The sequence below is a fragment of the Diprion similis genome, chromosome 8, assembly GCF_021155765.1.
Source record: "Diprion similis isolate iyDipSimi1 chromosome 8, iyDipSimi1.1, whole genome shotgun sequence".
Taxonomy (NCBI): domain Eukaryota; kingdom Metazoa; phylum Arthropoda; class Insecta; order Hymenoptera; family Diprionidae; genus Diprion; species Diprion similis.
Genome location: NC_060112.1, coordinates 23,678,293 through 23,706,221, shown reverse-complemented (window position 1 = coordinate 23,706,221; position 27,929 = coordinate 23,678,293). Strand labels below are relative to the sequence as shown.

At 37.5% G+C, this 27,929-nt stretch overlaps 1 protein-coding gene and 1 long non-coding RNA gene across 4 annotated transcripts; one reads left to right on the top strand and one right to left on the bottom strand.

Annotated features, from left to right (window-relative positions):
- The first annotated feature begins 466 nt into the window (after positions 1–466).
- LOC124410052 lies at positions 467–21,779 on the top strand. Of its 2 annotated transcripts, none has more exons than XR_006929562.1 (3): positions 467–485; positions 14,303–14,334; positions 21,544–21,779. It is a non-coding gene; the product is annotated as an uncharacterized LOC124410052 (long non-coding RNA). The 2 variants fall into 2 exon arrangements; XR_006929561.1 differs by lacking the exon at positions 467–485 and adding an exon at positions 14,610–14,612 and having other exon boundaries at positions 14,303–14,340; positions 21,544–21,647.
- Positions 21,780–22,666: 887 nt separating this feature from the next.
- Positions 22,667–27,743, bottom strand: LOC124410049. Of its 2 annotated transcripts, XM_046888165.1 has the most exons (6): positions 27,354–27,743; positions 27,174–27,239; positions 24,429–24,494; positions 24,173–24,335; positions 23,044–23,398; positions 22,667–22,971 (listed from the first exon to the last, which is right to left on the bottom strand). In XM_046888165.1, exons 1-6 carry the CDS (start codon positions 27,484–27,486, stop codon positions 22,759–22,761), a joined length of 996 nt encoding a protein of 331 aa, XP_046744121.1. In that variant the 5' UTR covers positions 27,487–27,743; the 3' UTR covers positions 22,667–22,758. The 2 variants fall into 2 exon arrangements, with proteins under 2 accessions (XP_046744121.1, XP_046744122.1); XM_046888166.1 differs by lacking the exon at positions 27,174–27,239.
- Between the last annotated feature and the right edge of the window lie 186 nt (positions 27,744–27,929).

Here is a 27,929-nt window from a genome sequence, read left to right as displayed (position 1 = left end):
ATTCCGGATTCCGAATTTCAGTACGATCTCTACCCGATTGCCTCATTTTTCGATCCACGAGTCGATGAGAAGGAAGTAAAAAATGGCTACACGGACTTAATTAAATACTGGTTTTTTTTTTCTTTTAATTTTTTTATTATTCTCACTCGTGCAGTGTCTCCGATCGAGAAGAAGACGAATCGTCTGTCAAAGAATCAGTCTAGTCGCGTATTTCTCTCTACAGTAATAATATTATTTTCTCGATGGTAGAAAAAGGCGTCTTTCAATTGTGCAGATAATGATTATTCCCAAAAGCTTCGTCGTTGCAGCAATTTCAATTTTCATTCTCGTTGTTGTTCTTGCTTTGTTTATTTTGTAGAAAACCATTGCGATTCTATTTGAAAATATATCTTACGACTGTTGCATTTTGCAACGGTATAAAACCACTCGAGTCCAAATGGTGAAACAGAGAAAATGAAATACAGACAGAGAGAGAGAGAGAGAGAGTTTCGAGTGTCACGGACAGAAGCAAAAGGTCGATAATAGCGGGGTCGAATAAAGGCAGATGAATTACAATACCATAATCCGTACCTACAAATTGTAAATAAAAAAGTTTTGTAGCACTTTTTTTCAGTCTGAAGCATTACAGAATGTCACTGATCAAATGATAATAACAACAACAATAATAATAGTAGCAAGTAAACAAACAATTTGCGAGATATTATTCCTTGGCTGAACCGCAAGTCACGGTTTTTTCATAACAGTTTTTTTTTCTCTTCTTACTTTTTTCTTTCTTCCTTATGTTTTCCGTTTTCGTTACTTTTTTCTTTTTGACAGTTTCACACAGGATCATTGGAATTTGTGTTGTTTGCGCACAGATCCTTGAGACTACGATTTTCTTTCTTCTCTTCGACTTTGTTGGAAAATTTTTCGTGTATTATTAAGCAGCGCAGGTTTCACTCCGGCAATATATGCAGATCGTGATCTGCACGATCACATGTACAATTATTGGGTTAGAGAAATTTTTAGAGAGCCAGATTTGCTTCGTAGAATTTTTACTCGAAGAACGGAGCCGAGGATTGTATCGAGTATCGTTTGCCAAAATTTTAAATCATAATATCCGTTCCAATTATTACACGAAAGAGGAACGTCGAAAAAATAAAGAAGATACGTGACCAGAATCGCGAATGAATGAAAGAAACCTATTTATAATAAAACGACGTGCGATTTTCACGGGGACTGAAGCTGACGATGAGTTCCTAAAAAATCGAACTCACAATCTGCAGGTTAATATTCTCTACACAAAATGAAAAAAGAACAAAAAAAAAAAAAAAAAAAAAAACATTGATTATTCGTGAGAAGAGCGGAATAGATCGTGTAATAATAATAATAATAGTAATGATAATAATAATAATATACGCGCCGCATTGTATTCATGTAAAGCAATGATTCACTTTCAGATATCTATGGGGAAAAAAAGAAGAAAAAGAAGAAGAAGAAGAAGAAGAAGAAGGCTTTGCCGAGATGCTGTGCCATTTGCATTCGAAAGCAGCAAACGCTTCGCCGATGATCAACGTCTGCTTTCTGCATAGTGCATCATAGTAGCTGTCAAATAAATTCCCACCCTATTTTCCCCTTGCATAATTTTATTGTATCATCAAGTAATTTCACTTTCATTTCTTACCTGCTGCACGATGTATGTAATAAGCTCGTTTACTTTTAATGCAGTCATATATTCGTGCGAGATTTTATCTGCAGAATTTCTCGCACCATCGTTTAAATATATATACGTATATTAGGGTTTCTCAGAGAAAAATAATTTACGATTTTTCTTTAATGCATCCCCGCGAAAAAGTTTGCTTAGGTTAAAAGAAAGGAACTGGTAAAAGATGAGCGTTCTACGTTATGTTAAAGATCGCGCTCGGTGGATTTTTCATTTTTATACATTTTTCAAAATTTACGAAGAATCGTGAAAAATATATATATATATATATTTTTTTTTTCATGCTCATATCAAACATAATATCAATTTAAGTCACTAAGAAGATCCACACTTGCAATATTAAGTCTCCACAAACTTTTTCGGAGGTTGCCACGGTGAAAAATTGGAAATTATTTTTTTACCGAAATACCCTAATGTACACGAATATGCACTGATAACGAATCAAATTTCCGTTGCATAATATTATGCTTTGCGTGATAAAACGAAGCGGATTTTTGCCAACCTTTTATTACAGACTCGTTTAACTTATCCTAAAGTCTGCGCCACCACAGGGGGTGAAATTTTCTTTTCATCCTTTTATTTGTTTTCGTTATATTTTCTCGTGCAGAGATTGAAACGTTAGCAACGTTAGCCTTGAAACTTATATACATATATAGACGAAGAAGGGAACGCCTCGAGGTGTTATATTACTTATACTCCGACAAAAATTTATCATAGAACCATGTTACCCCTCTCTTTTCACAATTTCTTCTCCGAGCAGTGTAAACTCACGGTGAGATATAAGGTATATAAGTCCGTAATATTTTCCGAGCTACTCCACGACTCCTTGATAAAAGAAGAAACGAAAGAAAATTAAAAGCAAAAACAACCACCGAATTGCTAATCGCATGGATTTTTTAAATTATATTGCATAATGTGTTACACGATTTGAGTTGCAGGTATACTTTTAATCATTATCCGATATGCTTGATTACAACTCGACAGAGTATTAAAGAATGCAAAATTCCTCCGTAAACCTGTTTCTCAAGATAAGGGTGTACTCGAAATGCATTAACTTTGTTTCTTCAGGAAAATGCGTGCAGTCCGTGTGTGTACAAGTATTCATGTAACACACGAGTACAAGATGCCAAGTACCAAATGGCCGATGGGGCGATTAGGTAGCTGCGGAGCGCTGAAAGCATCCTCGTAAGATACGAACGAAGGTCTCACTTGTATTTTCGTTTCGTTCCGACTCGACCGAAGTGAAATCAATTTAGCACATCGGTTCCATCTCGCCTGAAGTACGCGCGGCGAAAGCTGCATACCCACTTTTTAGTTCTTCTCGACGGAGGGTGAAGTAAACATACAAATAGAATATCAGACTACTGGCTGTACGGCAAATAAAAAGGAACTCTCGACTCCTTGCAGGATATCCTTCGACTAGAGTCTGAAATTACACAGCTGTGTCACGAGCCAGCGGCACGTTCTTTCCTTCCTCGGTTCAAATTCGTTTTTCTCACTTTTCTCCGCGTTCAAGCACACACAGACAGACGGGCAGAATTACCCCGATCTTTTTTTTTATCGGTAATTTGTGGAGTGAGAACCCCCTGATGAAAATTACTAGTATTACGAATTTTCACAGAATTTCGAATATTTCGTATTATTTCGTAGACAAATTGTAAACATGCTTATATAGTTTACGAAAATGATTTTTTATACATAAAAAATTGTACGAAATGTTTGAATTTCTCTGAAAATTTGCACAGAATCGGAGGGATCGTTTTCACCAGGGTAGCGCATGCGCTAAAATTCTACACCAACAGCAATTGTTTGGTCATTTGAATTTATGGCAGTTGGTCAGCCTGACGAAGCAACTGCTGTTGCTTTTGTCTTAGACCATTCGACCGTTAGCTAAAACCAAAAGTGTCAAGGATCGATGGGTGATCCATGATCGATTCCGCACTTGTAATTACGATACAGAGTTCTCCTTTTTCGTCTTCGATCTTTTCTCCATTCTTACCTGCAGACGCCATTTTTATTAGTACCATAGTGAACTTGTGCACAAGCGATTGACAAAAAAAAAACCCTAGAATGAATGTCCTGAAAATTAAACGATCTTGTTTAACGATTCGCTCACGCATTGATCGCGGTATAACGATCGATTGTAGTCTTCTATTGGCAATAAAAAGTCGCATGAGGGACAAATTGACTTCCGAGTCTCCTTAAGGTGGACGTATAAAAGACACGTGGATAGTCCGGCCAATTGGTTACAGCTATATACACACCAATGAGCAATTGTAATGTGTTTTGCCACCCAGGGAGCCGGAGAATCGGACGTCTGTGCAGCCGCTGGCAACCCGGCAGTTGTGTATTTGGCCTCGTTAAAACGGTCGTTATCGAATTATTGCGTTTGATGATGCCACGGAATATTGCATTACACACAATATAGTATATAAACAGTGAGTCACGTGGGGAATTTTGTCAGGCTTCACGTATAAGTCGCCTGTATTTACATGTTTAACAGTACCTGTCATCACGATTATCCCGTCACTGTATGCATATCATAATGGCAAGTCACGCAGGTTGAATCGGTAACTGTATAAAAATTGGTTGGCATATGCCTTGATCTACCCAGAATCGGCACGATGATACGGAAGAAAAGAAGATCTATTTTATTATCAGGTATATTCGTCACTCTGACTTTGGGTTTTCATTTGATTTACCTTTTAATTATATTTCGTTGCAGTTGCCAGGAAATCACTGCAGTGACCAGGATCAATAACGTTGTACAGTGATGTTTAAATGTTATTGCAAGTATCAGGATATTTGGTGGAATTAATAGCTATTCAGTGTAATTGTATAACGTAATGTAATGGTCTTAATATCGCTTATTTATTGCTGTAACAGTAGCAAGAAAGTGTATATTACGAGTAACGGTAAGTATATATAATTGAAAAAGAATAGTACATTGAATTATCTGGTTACCCTGGCAAAACTCATTTCGATTCTGTGCCTGCTGAACTGTAGTTTTCGGTTAAAGTAAATAAATGAGAATCGTTATTCAGGACTGGACAGTAATCATGGAGCAAGTTGTAATTATTCCCGTCGTAAAATAATGGACCGATCAATACTCGCGAAATTGGTAGGGTTATCCTTTTGGAAAATCGAAAATTGGCGCATGACGTCGAAGCTCCTATCAGTGAGTGTTTTCGTGAAAAAATACTAACATAAAATGGACTAAAGAAATGAAAATCTTCATTGAAGTGACTTGAAGGTACCGATCGTAAATTCGCGTTGAAAAGATTCGTGCTAAAGTACTTCGAGTCAGTACATACTTGAGGATAGCCAACAAGCCTTGATTCAAATGACGGTTTAACAGATATTCGCATATTATACCTAACTGAGAATGAATCGAGGGATAACTTCACATTTAAAAACTGCACGGAAGTGACTTCAAGTCTTGAAGATCTTGAGTAATACGAAATATACCGAAGGTGCGTGCAGATGAGCTTCGGATGGATTAACGGTTCATAAACGAGCTTTGACACATACGTAACACGCGAAATATGCGAGTAACCGAGGAAATAAAGGGAGAATGAATGTTGAGGGCTGTGGAGAGACGCTCCTTTGTTTGTTGTTCCATTAGCAGTTGATTATACGCACACTTTGACGCCGTTGGCGGGGTGACACAGGTATAACGCGTTTCCATGGCTTGCTGCATGTGCGAATTCAGCCCCGATTGACTTTAGGAGCTGGTCAGAAGGACCGCGCCTAATTTTTCCGCTCGAATTCAGTAGGGTGGGATATCAGTCTCGATGTTTGCCTGCCTGCGACATCCGCGGGGGCAAAAACGAGCCGATGATGACCGGCGCTCAATTAGTAATCCGATCCGCACTTCGAGTTGCTCGAATATTGCGCAAGGTCGGAAGGTCGAGTCCTGATCCTAGGTCGAGCCGCTCAGCACATGGATTCCATGGACACGAGAAGAGAAGTTCTTGACTTGTTGAGTTTCTAAAGTAGATATACAGCGCCGATTCTGTCTACAGATTCCGTTACCGACACTGCATTTACAATTAGCCAAGACGCAAACCTTATCCTAGAATGTTCGTGGGTGAGGGATATCCCCACTCTGATTGGCCGACTTTATCGATTCGTTGCTCTGCTTTACCGGCAATTTGCCCTGCCTTACCATAGTTTTAAGCTTCAGCAGGAAACATCCCTCGAGTTTCATTATCCGCATGGTTTGCTAAAATCAATGTTCGCCGATTTGCAAGTTCGACATAGTAATTCTGTGAGTTACTATTGAAGTAACTGTTAAAGTAACTGATTGACTCGCCTTTGACACTCTCCTCGATTCTGTGAGCAACAGGTGCCAGTTTCTCTTTGACACGTCACTTTTATGCTGAATGATGGATACATGTCCGTATATCTCGTTCAGCCGGAGGTATTTCAAGAGCTTTTTCAAGTGCCCGACATTGCAGACTTAATAAGTATTACGTACGAGTGGTTTTTTTTTAGCAAGGCTAGCTGTAAAAATACCGTCTTCATGTTTTATCAATAATGCGCAGATAATCGAGACGTGGATCGTGGAGCCTGAAATAAATGCAAATTGTTGATGCTAAGTTCAAGAGTCGGTATTATTACTAGATTCTGCAGTCTGTATGGATTTGCATGCTATATCACACTCTTATCGAACATATGTATAACAGACATTATATACAGGCTGTTTCATTTTGAAGTTTTCCAATTTGAATAACATCAGAAACATCGCTTGGTTGTATTTGTTCAAGCGTTAAAATGGCCTCGACATTCTATATTGTGTAAAAATTCATCTTTAAACGTCTTTGTGGTTAAACTTCAGTAAACTTTTCCACAAATATTCAAACGACAAATTTTCCGGCAACTAGAATTAGTACAAAAATATCTCTATAGATCAAAGATGTAGCTTCAGTGTTTCAAACGTTATATATCTTTGGGTAAAAATTTATCTTCAAAGGGTTCTTCGTGTGGCTTGTTTTTTGCTTGGAAAAATTATTGACTGTGAGGACAATTCAAATGATACCCGTGAAGGGAATTTGATTCTCAACGAAATACTTGCTGAATATTTTAAGTAAGGTATATATTTTTATGGTAAGTAGCAATTTAAATTGAAAATAACTTTCCCATATTGTTTACAATATAATGGAAAATTACAAATTTTGGCTCCGATAGCGGCTTCCACTCAAGGAATATCTTTCCGTGAGGATTTCTTTCTAGCTATTTCCAAATAGTTTTCGACGCGAAAGTGAAAAGAAAGTGCTTTTTCCAATCGAAACAACTTGTACGGTAGACACCTGATGTAGAAATGTAGGACTCACAGGTGATTTCATTCTCTTCAAGATAATCAAAAAATCCCGTTTTGTCAAAAACTGCGCGTTAGCGTGAAAGTTTATCGTCATGTAGAAACGTTGCCGTCACAATAGAGGAGATTATAGCGGCTTTAAGTTTTCTGGCATTTCGTTACGCCAAGAAAACTGAAACCGTTCGTGTTTTCCGGAATTCTATTTTTGCGAGAACCAGAAGTAGATATCGAGAATGCTTCGTATGTAAGTCGATTTTCTTTGTGGACAGAGTAGAGAGAAAAAAAAATCGACCTTGGTATATTTTTCATCCGAATTTCCATCCCGCGATTTATTACCCCGTCGATATAGCATGTATTTACAATGTTACTTAGATACATCAAATTTCTAATTCAATCTGTCCGCGAAGAATTTCCAAGGCATTTTGCCATATCGACAACGGATTTATTGCGGAGCACTCCGCTAATGCAATAAAACTAGCGCGAGCGTGATACGATAATTATTAAGTTTTCTGTTTTTTCCCTTCATTTCCGTTTTTTGTTTTTTGCTTCACAGTAATATTTACCAGGAATTTTTCATATCACTTGTTTACAAAAAAAAATATATTCTCATAAAAATCCTGCCGATTAATCAGAAATTTATTTATACCGTCGAGCAGGAACGACGAGAAGAAAAAAAAAACGCATAATTTTTTTTTTTTTTTTTTTTTTATCTATTTTCGCAATATTTTATAGAAACGAACATTTTACAAATTGAATTCTCTGCTCATTTTAACGATGTCTTACTTTATTATTCACTATTGGAGAGTGATGGAAAAATAATGATTCTTGTTCTATAATATTGATTTCATTTGATTAACAATAAAAGTCAAATAATAAGAAAAAAATAAAATAAAATGGCTGAGTCTTCAGCCTCTTTCCAACAATCCGATCGCAATGCATTATTTAATTCATTTTCGCATGCGAAGGTAAAAACCACAATCGCATTGGATCAAGAAGGAGGAGAGGGTTGGTTGATCGAGAATGGCCTAGTTTGGTTTCCCATCGTTCCTTAAGCCTTGACAAATCGAAGCCCCGGAACGCGTTGCGGCTTCAATAATATGTTGAATATATGTATAAAATAAGACACGTCTACGGTAGGTTTGTAGATGATATATTCACGTAATAGGTTCGGTCGTGAATCCAGCGTCATCGATGTCGGAAGATCAAAGAAACGTCCGCCATCTCTGAGCATCTGTCGGATAGATTTACTTCACCACTTCTCCCGAGAGATAGACGTATTCCTACGCGACTTTTTCGCTATCCTCGGTGATATTCTTTTCGCAATCACGAATCGACTCAACCATGCGCGATAAATCCATTCGCGCAATTTCGCCGTATTTCGAAATTTCGGAGAAAAGAGTGAGAAAGAAGAAAATTATATAGTAATAATTAAAAATCGAAAATACAGAATTTATTTATAAAAAATATTTTTATAACTCGTATATGATGTCCAATTTGAATGAATAATTCTACATTTTTTCGGGAAAAAAAAACTACAAGTTCCCGATGTGTTGGATCTTCTGATAAGATGAATTGGAATATTATGTATATGTATGAGATATTCCATCTCAAATCGACCTACATGTCACCATCATTATCAGCGATTTCTTTTTTTAATGCGTGGTGTACAAAAAAGAAAAATCTTTTAACAACTTTTAGATTTTTTGTACCACGGCTTTGATTTTGGCTGCTCTGAAAAATACGAACACCCAATTATCGAATCCATAGCCTCTATCGATTGGCTTCAAATTATTCTCAGAAATTCTTTGATGAAAAACGATAGTTTCGAGACCAAGATAGAAGTGGATGAACTTTTGGACTAGAAGCTAAAGGCAAAAGAAGTATTTAAAAGGTGAAAAAAATCGAATTAAATATAAATTTAAAAAGTATAAATGCATGCTTTATTCGTTTTGTGAAAAAAAATCCTACCGATACTGTGAGTCAGACGTAGGTCGGTTTGGTGTTGAATGCCTCGTAAACTTTCAAATAAAGTATCAGTTTACTACGCACCTAAATATCGTAACCCGTACTTATTTTACATAAAAATTCTTTTTTAGATCAGATAATTGAAAAGAAGATTGAAAATTCAAGTTCAGCAGATCAGCAGACGATTTAATCACAAGTAGCGACACCAATTTTGTAATAATATCATCTCAAAATATAAAATAACAACTTAAAAATTTTCCCTGAATTCCCGTTTTCGGTCTTCTATATATTTCTTATTTCTGTCGGTATACTTCGAGGACGTCACTTTGACCCAATTCAACTTGAATACACCTCAACTGCACTTGTTCAGTGTTTACTTTGCGATACTTTCGATTGGCAATATCTCAAGTTCTCCTACGTATACACCGATGGATCCTTAAAGCCGGTGGAGACTCGGTCCTGTCACGTTAGCAGCGCTCCTTCTCCGGAGAAAAATCGCCCCTGGAAGTAACAGTTGATCCCTAACACGGTTCAAACTCCCGATGGAGTCTTCTTTCCGCGAGGATCCTCATCTATCACCGGAAACCGGAATATAACGGGCACTCTAACCGGATCCATCGCAAATTCTTGTCGCGACTTACTTTGGAGTAAAAAGACAGGAAGAAAATAGAATAAAAAAATTGAAAAGACATCCAACCAAGCGTCTCTCCCACTTCACGATCGCTTAAAGTAGTTTCCAATTATCAGGTTTTAATATCCTTCACAACGATTCGATTGATTGTAACTTCTTCGTTCTTCGAACAAGCCTGTAATTAAAATTGTCAAAGACGTGGAGAGCAATTAAGGCTGTTTTAAACGAACACTTTTCGCTCGTTTAAACAACAAGAAATTCTCTAAAACGTTAAACGGATTACTAGATACTAAAAAAAAAATTTTGCGAGAACCCAGTCAGGGATTTTTCATATTTTTGAGTGATGAAAATCTGGTAGCTATTAGATTTCGTTTGAAATATGCTTTCGAGTAATCGATCGGGATTTTTCCTATCGCAAAACTGAATGTTAAATAATCGGCTTTGGAATTCGCGACGAGTGTTGTTGGCCCCTTAATGCCCCCATTTAATGCCATTTCATATCGCGTGTTTCCCCTTCGCATTAAATCACGCGTGTATACGGCGTCATTTTAAGGGATCGTTCCGGCTCTGAGAATGTTTCATAATTAAAACTCAATTTACAAACGAAGGAACGTAGGAGGAATCGCATTAAAATTTTCGCATGCCGAGGAAACAAAGCTTTGTATATACATGCATATAGAGTATTAGAGGCGGGTAAACGGCGTTGAATAAGTCGAGCAGGTTATCGCATTGTTACATCGAAACAATCCAGAATCAACAGCTTTTGATTAAACTAAGCGTAAACAGCTGCCGTTGAGGCAGCTTTGGTTTTGACTTTCGCGTCAACGATCTTCGGACGGAAAATTTCCATTGTTGTGTCATTTCTGTAGGTCGCAACCTCGTCTCATCCCCCGATGTCTCCTTCAACGCAACGTAGGTAATCATATTTTCGTCTGCATGCGTGGGTGGTTAGATTTCGAATTATATACGCCAAAGTTTCATTGTACGGTGATCAGCATTAATTTTCAATGTAGTTTCATCACGCACGATATATATGATATAATATAGATAGACAGAGACCCGAAATTTAATTCTGATTAAATAAACTAATTAAAAAATCGTGTACGTATTTAAATACATGTACACATTTAATTATACGTATATTCCGAGTCACGTTTTTTAAGTTACGATGACGTAACGATTGTAGACGGAGTAAAAGTGGGGGGAAAAATTAATTATTGACAACGGTTCGTCGAGAGATTCGAGAATAAAAAAAAACTCTTCCATCATTTTCGAATTAATCCTAATTTAAATGCTAATATATACCTATTCTTATATAGCCAACACTGCGCTCGGGCGTTAAAGCTGAAAAGAAGAACGGAAAGAAATTGGAATGGAAAAAGTGCGTGGAAAAATGTTTGAGGTTATATATATATATATATATATATGTATATTTTTAGGGATTGAAATTCCTCACCTCAATGCGATTCGAATTCAGAGTCTATGGGTTGAGCTTTTTCTCGCTTTGAGAACAACAATTCTTCTTCTATACAGTATTTTTTAATTAATACCTAAAATTTATGCGATCGGACGTTGATTCTCGGACTAGTAGAAAGAAAAAGAAAATGCAGTAGGTGTGAAAATTCACCCTTTCACGTCTGATGAAAAGTAATTTTTAGTCTGTGTTGTATGAGCAACGTGTTGATTTTCAATGTTCATTACGTAATTGTAATATTTTATAAGTGGGGTAGAAAAAAGGAGACAAGACACAAAAACATAACATCGCGTATCACAGTTAACGAGAAATAATAATTCACGACAGTTTTTTTTAGCTCGGTTAGATTGGGTTTTATTTTTTTATTTTTCTCATTTCCAGCGAAGGGGAAGCATGAAAAAAGAATTAATAATTTTCCCCGAAAATAAGTATAATTTTTCATATCAAGCGTAAAATTTATGGAGAGAATTAAGCGTTGCAGAATCTAATTGTGCTTATATATATATATACATATGTACATAGGCATTGTACCTGGTGGATGAAAATCTGGATTTCCGATTGAATAGAAGCACCCGATCAGCAGTGTGCAATAAAAAGAAGAAGAAGAAGAAGAAGAATAAGGAGAATGAAGAAAAGATCCGCATTTAAAAGCTCTCGATATCAGGTCCTTCGCATGATTGATCCAAGAGATTTTTAAACAAGAATAAAATCGTTATAACAGGGGTAATTTTTTTTTTAACCCTGAAGAGAGGAAGATGGAAAGCTAATCTATTTTTTTCTCCTTACTTCTTCCCTGCGAAAGATCTCAGAGGTTACATTACTATATAATGCAAAGGTGTACGTATAGTAATACTGGTTCGCCCCAGAGTGAAACAGTGTTCATTATACACCGATTATTCGTTGACAAAGTCGAAACGCACTTCATCCCTTGTACACGGGATTTAATGTCCCTCTCTTTTGACGGATATTTAATGGTACAAAGTCGTCTCGCGTATACCGAGAGCTTAAAAGCTCCGGTGTTGTTTTCGTTTCGCCAGGGATATTGTAATCGACTTTGTATCTGATACTGTAAACGCAAAACTTTAAACAGTTGCGGAACATGCAAAATAATGAATTCTATCGAATTCAACAAAGAATCCTAATACATATTTAGTTTAAAAAGTTTAATACTTTGCGGCCATGAATGTACCTCGAAACGAAAACATTAGGAAACAGACGTTCGAAAAATGTAACTCAAGGTAATCAGGCTGAATCTAATTCAAAAAGTTTGTGCCTGATGAAGAGAATGATATTTGAACACTGCATTGTAACTGCAGACATTGCATATTCCTTTGTTGTCAATTTCGTAGAAATCACGTTATTCAATCATTTTTCTCTATTGGAAAATCTTTACAGTTAGTCTGATTCTGATGAAAAATAGTTGGAGCAATTTATTCTGTGCACGAATGAATTCGCTACAAATCGTCGGAGACGGTTTCTTTCTTCTCGAGCTCGTCAAGCTGGCAAAAAGAAATCCGATGTCTACAATCGTTATAATATTCACAGATGATGAACTTTACGATTCAGCAAGGGGTAAATCTTTTTTACATCTTACAAGATCCAACTTTCACGATTTGCAGTGAATTTATTTAGCGATAACGATTATGAGCTAATATTCAGCAGATTTTTTGGCGAAAGAATAGCAGAACAATCCGAAATCTCTGATCTATTCGAGTTGAATTTCAGTATATTTAAATGTTTTCCTGTATGATTGTGGGAACTTTTATTTTAGGTTTTAATTATGTAAGTCATGTGTATCAGTTTCAGTAATAAAGACTTCGATAACCTTCGTTTCGCCATATTTTTTCACCCGTCTGTACATCCCGCATGTTCTTAAAGCACGAATAGTTGTTGAAGTTAATTTTCTTTTGGTCGTAGAAAAAAAGAAGTAAAAACAAAAACAACAACCGTTTCCTTCACCATGTTCTCGGTGATTCGAACAAATCCTTCATTATCGCAGGGCGTAAGATTTTGTCGTCTCTTAACTAAATTGTAACCCTTAAACGAATCGGATGCCGCCTTGTGCAACGAGGCGAGGATTTCGGAGTAAATTAGACCGAGTGAGTGAGTGATAAAACTGTAGTCTAACCGGCGGAAGTTAACCCGATCCTTAACGGCCATTGGCCGAGGTGTAATTTTCCCAGAGGTTAAACGTAGCGAGTATATTTTCGTTCAAGCGAACCTTCATTCGACACAGATTTTACGATCGCATCGATTACTCGTCGCTCTTCACACCGTACAAGCGAGATTTAATTCGCCCCAGGGCTGAGCGAAGTTTTAATGAATTACAATTTGGAACAAACTATGCACGCCGTGGAGCTTTTTGTGACTAACTACAGCTTGACTTGACTTAATCCCACTAGCAGCGCTTCGTTGGCATCACGCTTAGCTGCTCGTCTTAATCTCCGACTAATCTCGACGCTTAAATACCTCAATACAACCTGCTTAATCTCTCGCGTCAGCTAGAAGATGACACTTTTCGTTCTTCCGTGCTGACTCGAACTCTCCAAAAGATGAGCTTTCGTCGTTCGCGAAAGCTCCGTTTTTGCGGCCGGAAGGAATTTCTCCTATGGGATTAATCCATCCTCACACTTCCTTCTGTTTTGTCATCCGAAAAACTTATCGTTCACAGGTTTTATGCCCTGTTACCTCATTTTGTGGAAATGCTACGTGACCGATTTAACGTAGGGTGAAATCCGCCTGTGGATATGCAATTTTTGGTACATTTTGCCAAAATCCGCCTGGCTTTAGGCAATTTAGGATACATTTGACCAAAATCCGCCTACGTTTAGGCAATCAGGGCAACAATATTCGAGCGTGTTTCGCGTACTTTAATGCAGGCCACTTCTGACAAAATGTAACCTAAATTGCCTAAATGCAGGAGATTTTGGCAGAATGTACCTATAACATTGTGTGTGCAATTGTGCATAGCATGTAAGCATGTTTATATACGTATTTATCGATTCAAAGAGCAATTTTTACTGCACTTAACGATAAGAAAGAAAATTACTAAAAATACACCTATCGGCTAGCCACTTGGCTTTTTTTTATACTATGCAGAAATAGTCTTGTAATCGGTTGCTGCTCCAACGAACTAGCAGTGAGATGAAGCGAAGTTATGAAATAGATGCATTCTCGAGACACGACGCAACATTACGACGGAATTGATAGGAATGTGAGAGAGAGAGAGAGAGAGAGAGAGAGTAAGAGTATAATAAAAAGGAACTTGACTCGCTCCTCTTCACCTCCATCATCCAATTTCATATGTCTTGCAAACCATTGTCAAAAATACCTTAGAGTCCACTTGAATTGTTTGCTGTTAAATTTAGCCGATTGCGTGGGCGTTCAAACCACACGTGAAGCATTCATTCGCCTATATGTAATGATTCGTTTCTTGGTAAATGTGCAGAGAAAGAAGCACAAGTGTAGGTGTTTTCAGCCACCCCCCTCCGGGGGGTAAAAAAATCCTTGTAATCAGGAAGTATAATTTTACAAAAGATCTCGAAGAAATTCTAATTGCATGTAATTTCTATATACAGAGGAAAACAACCTTCTTCGCTTCTAAAAATATTGTTGCCGTTGTTTTTTCACTCTGCAAGTCTCTTTTTTTATCGTTTTCTCGTCTCATTATATTTTTTTTACACCATTCGTTATATCCCAATTTCGTCCCCTATACACATAATAGATTTCAAATTGATCATACATTTGACCGACGAGATGAGCCGCTCTTGTGTCAGCGATGTAATCGGATACCGATAATACGGACATAACCCTGCAGTCCAATTACCAATTGTTATAGTTCACCACGGTCGATCGATTGCTTAAAGTACAGATGTATATAACTAGGTATAAAGTATAAAGTATATTTATACCACTCGATGCAGACAGCGTCGAGTCCTCGCCGTCTTCTACAATCCTTCCGGAGGATATTTATATGCCAGTGCGTGCGGTTTATTCCCATTTTATGCATTCTTCAGTGCAAGGAAATAAATTTTACGGTTTTATATATTTTTTTTTTATCATACGGGTGACGTTACACATTTCATAAACTATAGATTATCCTACTTGCTACTGGTTTGCTACTTTATATCAAATAATAAAACATGGAATAAAATTGTTTTAAAAGCATAAAGAGATAAATCAAGATCTATGGAGAATCTTGAAGCTGTGAAAAATACTGAAACTGACATTATGTTACACGCTATTCCGTTTGAAAGGTGTAGTAATAATCTACCGAGAAGACGAGTGAGTTTGCAGACCGCAGGATCTCCGCGTTATCGTGTTGCAAGCGTCAGACGAGCTGCTTTGTGGCGGTTAACGTGCTTCAGGAAACGAAGTGAATCAGCAATTACATGCTGCAATAGTCTAAGTCTTGCAGGTTGATGTTTATGTTATAAGCACAGTTTGTCAGAGTTGAGAAAAATCGATTTTTGCAAATTGAGATTCGGTATAAACTGCGATAAGCGTATGTAAGGAGATCCATGCAAAACCGCAATTAAATTCAATTCTCAAATTGGGCAGCTGAGTTATATTGTAATGCGAAAAGAGTATGAAGTTCGAATCCTTTGGTATCGGGTTTTACCCGGCAATTTCCTTTTTCTTGTTTCTACAATTGCGGATGACCTCAATAAATCCGGAAACCGAGCTGACATTCAATATGATAAATATATCTAGGTACTTTATTCATGTGATTGTTGACTTGAAAATTTATGAAAACGTTATACCTAAATCAGAGAAATTGAGAAACAAATAGTAAAACAGCGACGTTTAACTTTTCTTCTTTATTTATATTTATACACGAGTGCAATGTCGAAACTGCAATAATTCGTAGTGTTCGATGAAAAAAATATTCTACGATTTTTCCATCTTTTCGCTTTCCGTTTATTTATACATACTCATCGACACGAGGTTTTCTTGTCAATAACAAAAGTACACAATCGATCATAGCTGGAATTATGCAGCTTACAGGAGAAAATCTAATAATAACTTGCCGATAATTACGACCGTGCTCGTCTCGATTAAATATAATTGAAAATAAATACCGTCGTATCGTTCTTGTTATCCGGACTCCCACAAGATAAAAAGATTCATTTGCTTTAGAAGCTGACACATCACGTGACGACTGTAATTGACACGTGTAATTCTCGATTACAGAAAGTTACAATTAGAAAAAAAAAAAATACCTCAATTAGATTCGGAATTTTTTTTCGCATATGTAATTATCCTACACAATAATAATCTTCAGAAATTAGTATACCTTGTTGTTCGTTGTTTGATTACGGGGTCTGGCGCTGGTATTTGAAAAAAAATGGCACCGAGATTAAATACGTACCCAATAGAAACTGAATTTAGTATATAATATAATATATATATATGTATTCTGTGAAGTAGGCGAGAATAAATATCCCATATTTCCGTGCTTTCTTAAAGTCCAAAAGAAACATTCCACCAGGGGGTTAAACCCCAGTACATGAAAATTACTAATCAGCTCAGGCCCGGGGTAATAATTCTGTGTAAAATACAGACACAAAGTAAATTTAAGGTAAGGAAAATGGGCAAATGGTATTTATGCGAAATTTTTTCCAACTTTTTACAAGCATTATACGCTTTGTGGTATTCCCAGGGTAGCTGGTTTGGACATGTTTGCTTGTTTTTTTTTTTTTTCTCTCTCTTCTTTCTGAATTTCATTCATTCGCTAAGCTTGTGGGTTGATTTTGATTTACCACATGATCCGCACCGCAGCACGATTATAAATGCCTAATTTTATACGAGACAGTTTTTTTAATCGCAGGTGTCCTGCAATTGATTGCCAGTACCAAAATGGCGTCGATCAATCTTTCGGCAAAACAAATATTGTGCTTGAAACGAGGCGGTAGAGGTAAAAAAAAAAAAATTTATATCACGTTACACCGTGAAAAAAGATCGGACAAATTGATTATATACATATACGTCGAGCTGAAATATCGCGTCGCATTCGTATTGTGACGATCTGCAAAATTAGTATAATGCTGATTGCAGACATTGAAACGATCGCGGACACTCACATCTGGCATCAATCCTAACTATAAGATTCAAAAAGTTATGTACCGACAAGTTTATTGTTTATACACATATGGACGGTGATGTGTTAGCACCGTACGACGAATTGTGGTCGCGGTAACGATCGAGGAAAAATTGTTTATTCACGGAATTGATAATAATTTACAGGTCAGAATTCAGTTACTCTCTAATAAATTATTAAGAGTCCAAAGGATGTTAAAGAAAAACTTATACGAAAAAACGAATCCTGTTGCAAACGATCGTGTTTTTCCATATAATTTTATTATTATTATTATTATTATTATTATTACTATTATTGCTGCTATTGGTTGTTTTTTTTTTTTTTTTTTCTATTTTGCACTTACCATGATCGTGCCGTTTCTTCTAGTCATTTCCATAATACTTGAATGATCTGGGAATACCCGTTTATTCTATACTCGTTGCATGTCGAGTTTCAGTGACACAGGGTTCGATTTAAGAGTCCAAATGCTTTCCTGTTGACAGCTGTTCCTAATGGTGTTTATGTAATCTTGCACGACTTGTTTTCTTATCCGTCAATAAATTATTATTATTATTATTATTATTGTTGTTGTTATTATATCTTCATCTCGATATACAGGAGATAAATCACCACCGTCTATTTGACGACTATTATTTGTTCTCTACAGATAACCGTACCGTATCTTGTTGCTCGAGTCGAATATATAGAAAACAGAAAAAAAAAAGAAATGAAACAAACTGGACATTCGACATCCGCGGAGAAGAGTCACTTGGTTTTTATTCAGTTTTAATTGACTGTTAATCGTACCTCGATTTATCAATTTGTATATTTATTTGTAATTTCTTTTTTTTTTTTTTTTTTTTTCACTCTCTATAGATTAAAGTTGTTGGCTTGTCCAAGTTTTTTCTCTTACTAGTTACTCGCGCGTATTATGTCTGTTGGTCTGCGATAACTTGGCATTATTATAGTTGAAAAACATACAAGTTACATACTATAAACGTAAACAACAACAAGATCATCTTCGACAAATCTGCTGTGCAGGTGCGCTGCAATATAGTCTTTGTTATTAATCATCGTCTTATCTGTTTTCTGTTATTGTATTTGAGACAAAAAAAAACAACAAAAAAACAAACAAACAAACAAACAAAAAAACAACAACAAAAGAAAGAAAAAAACAACTTCAATGTTTATACCTTGTAAGAAGTCTAAAAAACAATTGTCACTAATAATTATGCCTTGTATACATCATAAATATATGTGTATATATATATATATATATATATGCATTTATTTTAAAAACACTTTGATTCACATATTTCTATAGAGAAACAGCTTGCTTTTTTCTTTTCTTAAAATTTAAATGATTTTTAGTTCTTTTGCCTTGTTGAGCGGAAAACGTGGGGTAAATTGCCGATTATTAGATTCTGATCGACTGACTTTATTTAGGCACTCTTGAGTGGTTTTTTATCATTTAGAAAGTTGCGATGGAGAGGTTCTGGGCAGCGCGTCCGAGTCAAAAGACGCGGTCTTACTGCATCCCTTGAACGGAAGGAATTCGCACGAGCCTTACTTACACGCATGTCCAGAGGCGCCGCGAAGCTTTACGCAATAGATTCCTCCTCCCCCTCCTCCTCCCCCTCCTCCTCACTGACTCCCCCCTCCGCATGATGGCTCGACCAGCATTTCATCGCGGCTCATTTTGTTCGATGTGATAGCAACGCCAGCCGACAACTGTTGCTGCTTAGAGGTTCGGATGCGATCTTATCGCACGAATTTCGACCCCCAAAAAACTGAAGCGTTTGAGTTATTCAGGGTTGTCAGCATTAAACTTCAAAGTACCCGAATCAAATTTCGGATTTTCAGGATCGGGATTCGAATTCTAACAAAATTCGGACTGTGAGGATCAAAATTCATATTCTAAGGTTCGAAATTTTGGTTTTTATAACCAAATTTCGCACTGTAACAAAGTTCGGACTTTCAGGATCAAATTAGGATGAAAATTCATAGTATCCAAACCAATTTTCGCATTGCTTGGAGTAACATTCGGATTGGTAAAATTAAAATCCGGATTTGGATAAAAATTCGGATTTTTAAGACGGAAACTCGGATTTTCACCATCAATATTCGGAGTATAACAAAGTTCGGACTTTCAGAATCAAAATTCTGTTGTTTAGGATCAAAATTCAGATCGAGAGGTTCAATTTTCGGATGATTAGGATGAAAATTCAAATTACTGAGAACAAAATTCGGATTGTTAGATTCGAAATACGGACTTATGAGCTAAAAATTCTGATTATATCAAAACTTGGACCGATAGGATGAAAATTTGTGTTATTAGGATAAAAATTTGGATTGACCGTTATTGATCACTGACGAATTTCGGTGAGTTAAATTGTACCGTGTGTTCAAGACTTTGATAGTCGATTTTCTGTTCTACAAAATATACAGTTCGATTTCGATCGGCAATTAATTGTATTAAGTATACAAGCAAACACTATTCGATTGGCGCTATCTGATCTGCGGTTTTTAAATTCGCGGCTCTTATCAGTCGAGTCGCAGAACAACACCACACCAAGGATTAAGTTTCATCTACGTAGATACTGTATACAAGTCGTTTTCTCGCAACAGATGAACTTTAGTATATAGATCCGAGATGCTGAAGCCGATTATCGCCCACTTCAATCTACGTTATACTCACACGTCGGTAATTAAGTCTTAATTAAACTTTGCATCATTAAATTTGGACTGGTTAATCCGAGATTACGCGAGCACGATGTGTAGAGTACATCGCGATAGATGAACCGGCAGAAGTACTTCATGTACAAGCAATATTACAATCGTGTATAATGCGGTTTAATCTGCGAATATCGCAACAAAACCTTTCTCTGCACCGAAAGAAATTCCTACTTGAGGTTATTGTATCATCACCTGAATGGTTAACTTTGCCAAATCTTGTGATTCCAGCAACATTCAAACCATTATTGTAACAATACCGACTTTTAACAGAATATTTCACGGTAATTATAAAAATTAGATTTTTCCCATTGCGGCCGACCTTTCGAAATTTATAGCCAGCCATTCGACGGTTTCAGTCAGTTCGTGGAAATTAATTACTCAATTGCTTGGAAAAAAAAAACAAAAAACATTTGCGCACCGAGGAGTTCGACTATAGGCGCGTGTATCGTATAAACAACAATTAATCGTAAAATTTTACCTTGCTATTCTCATTGCAGAGTATCAATATCACGTTACAATTTTTCATGCCTCTCTTCTAATCGATCAGCTATCGATCATCGAGAGAGCTTCTATTCACAAGCGTAATAATATGATGGCTCAGGTAATTATTGATTATACTCATCTGACCCAGAGTTGCTATATCAGTCTGACTTTTATCGTTAGTTTGTTTACGAGCTGGATATTTAGCTGGAGAAAAATATCTGGATTAGATAGGTGCGATGGTCGTGAATTAGCGGGGCGTCTGAAGAGTATTTTCATCTTTGCGGTATTTCAAATGTTTGTTTCGTTTTATCAGTTTCTTCGCAATGCTTGGAGTGAAGATTTCTTTACGACTTTTTTCCGCTGATCTCGGTTGATTGTTTATCTTTTCCTTAACTAAATATAACTTATTCGGAAACTATGAGTTTCCTCACAATTAGCGGATAAAGTTTTTTGGGGGAAAATATATCCTGAATTCATTTTACCCCGGCATAATTATTCTTGAGAAGTAATTTGTAATTCATGTATCGCATGTTTTTTAGTCACAGCATCGTGTTACAAGAAGAAACGTCTTTCTAAATTGAATTATCGCATGTTCTGGAACGTTCTACACGGTCGGCAACAAGATGGCGGTAACAATTTCAAGGATCTTCCTTATCGATTGATAAAAAGAACGACAATTATGATTTGTGATCAAACTTTACAGCTGAATGTTGTGAAATTAGATGTTTACTTGATATACGGTGCACTCAGTTGATATCATTATACCTGCTCCTCGACATAGAGTGAATATTGATACATCGAAGATATCGACAGCAATTCGTTATACATTCTCCTTCATCGAGCACGTATTCAGATTTGTTTGTTTCGAAATCGATCGTCTCCCTACGTCAAAACAAACGAAGTAATTGCATGAAATCGACTACGTTTTCGTCATAATATCCAAGTTCGAAACGATGAATACAAAAAAATATTATTCCCACGTCATGTAGAAATAGATTATATTTTAATTTACAAATGGACTGTTCAAGGCAGATCCTGACGCTGGTGGTTCTGCTAAAAAATCACTTATCATTCTAGACGGCGGGAATTTTGAGGCACAATTATATTAAGCTTCCTGCAAGCCAGAGAGAAAGAGAAAGACGAAGAGAGATAGAGAGAGAGGTAGGTGTAGGCATGATGGGGTATATAGAGTTACCTGATTTCCTGGGGATCTCTGACACGCCCTGCAGCTATACCGCTTTAACGTTTGCACTGAGCCAATATTAAGGCAGCTTATAGTCCTGATGAAAATGGCGGTTGCGAAAAGCGGCGCACCTCTTCAACGTCTGACGAACGACCGGCGACATACTCGAGTTTCCTTTCGGAATTATTACTAAAATGTTTACCGAGCAAAAGGGTTTACCCAATTTCGTTTTATACGGTGAAACCTAAACCTCTGCGATTCTACCGGTCATAACGGAGACGAGCTGCAGACGCTTCTCACCGATTTTTCTACATATATATGCACATGTATGTACCAGGTGTTTTCGTGAAACTCGCCAATCAACGCCGGCAAGTAGGCAACTGCAGCTGCGTCTCTGATATGCAGGAGTATGAAAGCGACGCCGGTTGCCTATTTGCCGGCTGAAAGCGGTGATTTTAACCAAAACTGGGCTAAACAAGCTTCGCTCTTTTCTTACGATCAATTCCTTATCTCAAGTACCACCGATCGACGTGTTTTCTTCATGATTTCTTTGGGACGACGTATCGAATCGTCGTCAATATATCTCAACTGCAAAAGCATGCTCAAGTTTGTATAATTTTCGCTAATCCTTTTGTCATGGCTGTTTTTTTTAACCTAAATACCTACGTGAAAACACCGAGACTGTTTCATCGGCAAAGACAGTGTCCACATGAAGCGATTATAGTCGCTAACACCGAATGTCGGGAGTTAAAAATACTCCGGGGGAGGGAATTGGCTTTCAAAGGGGAAGTCGACCTGCTTTGCGACGATTGAAACATCACGCTGCAGTCCAGGTCGTTATTGACCAGTCGACAAGCCGTTTCAACTGTCCGTGCGGTCTCCTCAGATCTTTTTGTAACATCCGCATTTATTTTCGTTCACCTTTCATTCCACTTCATTCCCAGTTTTGCTTTTTGGTACATAATAAGTTCAAACTCGAGGCTAAGGTAGGAAAAATTCACTCGCAGGTGGGAAAAATATTTTGCAAGAAAGAGCCTGAAAAATTTGCTTTAAAAGTATGTGCTATGTAGATGGCGATAGACGGAAGAATTCAAAAAAAAAAAGTCAAAATTTATTCATTACTAATTCTTCCATCGTATACCGATGGCAAGTTTTTTGCACCTGTGATGTAGAACCGGTTTTTGGTCAACGGCCAAGTGGCTGCAGGATTTGAGGACCCGAAGTGGTGAGATGAGCCAGAGTCTGAAGGTCAACTGTGCCGGTCAGGATCCCGAGGATATTCCCCATATTCAAACGAGCTACAGAGGCGTTTATCCTCTGGGCGATGACTTCCTCAAGTCTAGGTTTGACCTCGGGCTTAACGATCTCCAAAATCTGTGGCACTAGTTCGGAGATGATCTGAACAGATTGAGAACCGCGATTAGTTAACCGGAAGTGAGGGGCGTACCTACACAAGGGAGTCTAACGCACCTCGCTCATCGTTTCGTCCGCTTCCGGATCCTTGAAAAGGTGGTAGAATCGCGCCTTAACGGACCGTACGGAGAAGTCAGTGTCCAGCGACTTGACGTACATCGATCCTGAGTATCCCAGGACGACGTGGATGTAGAAGCGGGTGTCCTGCGCCTCGAACTCAAAGGGTCCGGTGCTGTTTAGGGGGAACAACCGGCCGACGGATCCGTGCACCTCGTAGTGTCCATTTCCCCGGATGGTTGGCACGCTCAAGTTTACCGCGAGACTTACACCTCCTATCACGGATATCTGCACCCGGTTGAGTACGAAAGTCGACAAGCCGGAAATAGTCGCGTTGTCGACGGTGGTCGAAATGCTTGTTGTTACAGGGAAATTCATCATTTAAGTCATCGAATTATCTGTCAGGCATCATTTCTTTGTCGGATCAAATGGTTAACGCTTTTCCAATTGATGAGACAATTTTAACTTAGAATAAGACTGAAGACCTTTACTTTAAGAAGTCATACACTTGCGCTGAGGGAAAAATATCTGTGTAGTATTATGATGCACGCATCGTTGTCTAGGATAGCGACCTAGATTTTTGGATTCACTTAACCAGAATGTCCTGGTATTTACCGCTTGTTTATAGTCACGATGATGGCAGCTTTAATGGTCTGTAACCTCAACCTTAAAACCAGGTGACGAACGATTTTTACTCTACTTTACCGCCTTGGAACCGGAAGAAGTCTATGAAAATCGTATTCAACGATGAGAAACTGTTGGAAATGAGTAAGACCGATTTGGTATAAAGTGGAAATGAAGGCAAGTCACTTACTGTGGTACAGAAATTGTTTGAAATCACATGACAGTGACGAATCGATACCATTAAGACATGATTCGTGGCAGGACTTTAAGACCATTAAGACTAGCATAAAGTAATTCGGAGTGATTTCCAACGATTTCAGGTACCCCAATTCAGTAGATTGATTCCCGATGGTTTGTAAGAACGTTTGAGTCATCAGTAGTGTCCTATGATTAAGAATTCAACTTCCAGCTGATGCCACTGCGACTATAAGTGGTCGTCGCATTATCGATTTCCTTAATTAAATGGCTACGTGAGAATTATAATCCGCAGATGTGGAATACTTACTTGCCGACGTCTTTGTGGGACAGGTTGTAAGTCTCGTGTTCGATTTTGAGAGGTTCGAGAGGAGGAATGTCCAACGCAGGTAATCCGTTTGGCATTTTAACTCTGATGGTTTCCATTACCGCCCTGAACTTGACCTCCACACCCTTGGACGCCGTGCTGTCAACTATCCTTGTCAAATATAAAAACTTAAAATGCGTCATCAGGTCTGTCAGTTGGGCCTGAGGCCACTTTAAAGATATTGCATAATTCAACTTACTGTAGTTCGTGGTCGCGGCCTTGGCATTGATCAGCGCGTTCCTTGGCACTGCGACTGCATTCGAAACTGGAAGGTCACAGAAAAGGAAGCAATCAAGTATCTACGCGATAAAATATTCTTCAAACATTTTTTAAGGTGCTTGGTGAGTTGAAATTTATTCCTTTGATTCATTTAATCTCACAAGCTTCTCGCAACTCACTTGGGTACTTGTTTATCAGATATTCTCAGTCTTCATGAGTCGTAATGATTTGGTCAAAATGTGTAAGAAGAAAATGAAGAAGATCGAAGACAGGAGCTTGGATACCGATTTTTTTTAACTTCAAATTGCTTCAAGATGGTCAAAAGTCTAGTAACTATGTTCTATTTCACTCCACGATTAGCTTGTTGATTTTGTTTCAAAAACCATTATTTGCACATTCAATCAAAACAGATGTTACTTTTTTTTAATAGTTCTGTCAATACTGCTTTTTTTCTATCGAAATTAACATCAATGCAATGGTTAAATATTCGAATATATATGAAGGTGATACAAAAAATATTTCAATGAAATTGCAGAGTATATTATAGTAAACTTCTAATAAATAAAATCAGAGTAAAATGGTAAAATCGAATAAATGCATCAGATTTTTGACTATCTAAAGTGATTTAAAACGAAAACTCGACATCTCAACTTTACTGTTGACTATAATGTTAGTATTATACTCTTTTCTCAGATTTTTTGAAAAATCATTACAACTATTTCTGTAAACACTGAACACGTCGGATTATCTGGTGAACAAGTTAACGGAAAAGTATCAAGATTAAAGTGACCAATCTCAGTAATGATTCAACTTTCGTGCAATGTCTGAGTTAGTGGAATAAGAAGCCGAACTTCGAACTCACAAGTAACGCATAGTCGTTTTGAATAATAATTTCAGTGATTCAAGGTGAACACGAACACCGAGTGTGTATATCAACATTACGTGTCGCTTGGCTGGTTAGAGAATCGGAAGAATAAAAAATTCATAAATAAAGTCAAGAAACGGAGACAATTACACACGTATATAAGCATTGAAATGACGCTGCGGACTCGTCGAGTATCTCGGACGCTGTGGAAGATCTTTGAAAAGGAAAAGCATAACGCGAGTATCGCGTGATTCATGTGGTGCATCAATAATGAATCCTACTACTCTCCACTTTCAGACTGGAGATCGTTAATTGCGAGGTCTGCAAGATCACGGTCATTGATGGAATAAACTTGTAATCAACAAACTACGTGATTAATCTGACTCTTGAGCATTTCCTACAAAATGATATAGTTGTCCATTATGTGTAATATAATTGTATGCACACTGCACGCCGATTTTTTTGAGACAGCATTGGATACGACCTAATCAATCATGCCTTATTACATGAAAATATGACGATTTCTTTTTACTTTGAACTATCATAACGGATCCACTATTACAAATTTTTCAAGTCAGACCTTGTATTCGTTATCGGTAACCCAAAACACCTCCATCTACAAATTTTTACTAAAATCTGAATATTTTCAAACGTTTTTTTCCACCATCTTGGATTCGCCATTTTGGATTTCGCTAATCTAACCTCAGATTCATGATCAGCCAACGAAAATGGTCGGAGATGATTTTCTAGATTTTGAACCGTGTAGATCTAGTGAAAAGTCAACTTTTAATTGTAGGTGTGATTACAATAACTTCCTTTTTAAAAAAGTTGTTTAAAAGATTTTGATAATCGGGAAAATGGATAACATTTAACTCGATAAGTACGAAGTCGTTGTTGTATCTTTTTTATCGATCGAAAGAAATCTCGAACGATTGGTAAATAGCGTCTAGCCGGGTTAAGAATCACCGAGCAGATTTGTTCTTTATCCTGTTAAAAATTCGCGTTGTTGGTCCGCCGAGCAGCGTGTGCGCAGGCTCTTAGATAAATAATTCATTCATTATAATATATCAGACGTATCTACCTACTGTATATAGAGAAGGTCAAAAATCACGCATACATTACTACAATTGCGTATTTACCGAGCGACTAGCCCACGCGTAAATACTTCCATATAGAAATATAGTAATCGAAAATGTAACATATATATAATCTGTAATCTAATAGTAATCCAACTCATTCCAAGTTATTATATACACCGTGTGCACTTCCAGTTTCATCATCGAATTACCATATCTCTCGATAATTTAGTCCAATCTTGTTATTTCACTGGTTCAATTATTTTTCCTCTCGTTTACATCTCGTTTCGAATATCACTTTATTTACATTACATTCTACAGTTACGACCGGAAAGTTGTACCAGACACTGATGATAACTCGGGGTTGATAAGACGTTCATCTAGTTACCGCCCACCGTGCCATGTGCATAATTACAGCGATAATTAGGCATTGCGCACTGCCCTTGTTACGATTGCGTTACTCTGTTTTTAACGCAAACATGTTTCGTTGCAAAAGTGTAGTGTCTGTGCTTTTTTTCTTTCTATCCTTTTTTTTTACTATCACGTGACGCTCTCATTACGTCTTCCTGTTTTGCCGAAAGCGAGGGGGAAAATCTCAGAGCAGAAAGTGTCCAGTTTTCAAATTGGCGAGTAATCAAATCTCTTCTTCGCCTCAAAATTTTTTCGTAATACAGTTTATCACGCAACGAATAATGGATGATTAGACGTGCAAGAGAAATCGGATTACGAAAGTCGAGCCGGTGAAAAAAATATTTGCATGCAAATAACGATGATGTTTCCTCACCGTATTCGCTAGCCGTGTTCTTTGCATTAATGATCATTTGTTTCTGCTTCTGAATGGTATCCGAAACTGAAAAATTACGTGAAACTTGATGAACAATGAAGGATGAATAAAATTTTCCTCGAATAGTTCCAAAACCAAAAGAGTCAAGGAAATATAAAAAAAATAAAAAAAAGTACTCACTGTAGTTTCCGGCGTTGACGGTGGCATTTCGGAGGCTTCCAAGGAGGTAATTGGCGTTCAGATCAAGGGGAAAAACTCCTTCTTGACAGAGTATAAGGCTCATCGCGGCGATCAGGAAGACAGAGGCTCTCATGTTTCCGTCGCGGGTGGAAAAAGGAATTGCGAAAATGGGGAGACGAGACACAGAGAAAGAGGAAAAGAGTGAAAGAAAAAAATAGATGAAACAAGAAGAAGAGAAAACACTGAAAGGGTGAGATCCGAATTTCCTGACGATTCCAGACCGCGATCAGGGTGGAACCGTGATATCCGAAGAGACAAGAGAGACTGCCTTTTATCAGGTGGACGACAGTCGGAAACAGCTCGGACGATTCACTGACTGAGAATAAAATGACTGTTCTGCGGAGCTTCGGCCATCCGTGACGTGTTCGTGGCCGCATAATGTATGGTGAATTCCGACCTATGCTCAACCAATTATCAAACGCTAATGTAGGAGTGGTTGGGTTTTTCATTCTTTTATTCACTTATACTATAGCCAGGTTTTTTGTCCTTTCTTTATGCTTTTTCTAGAAAACTGCG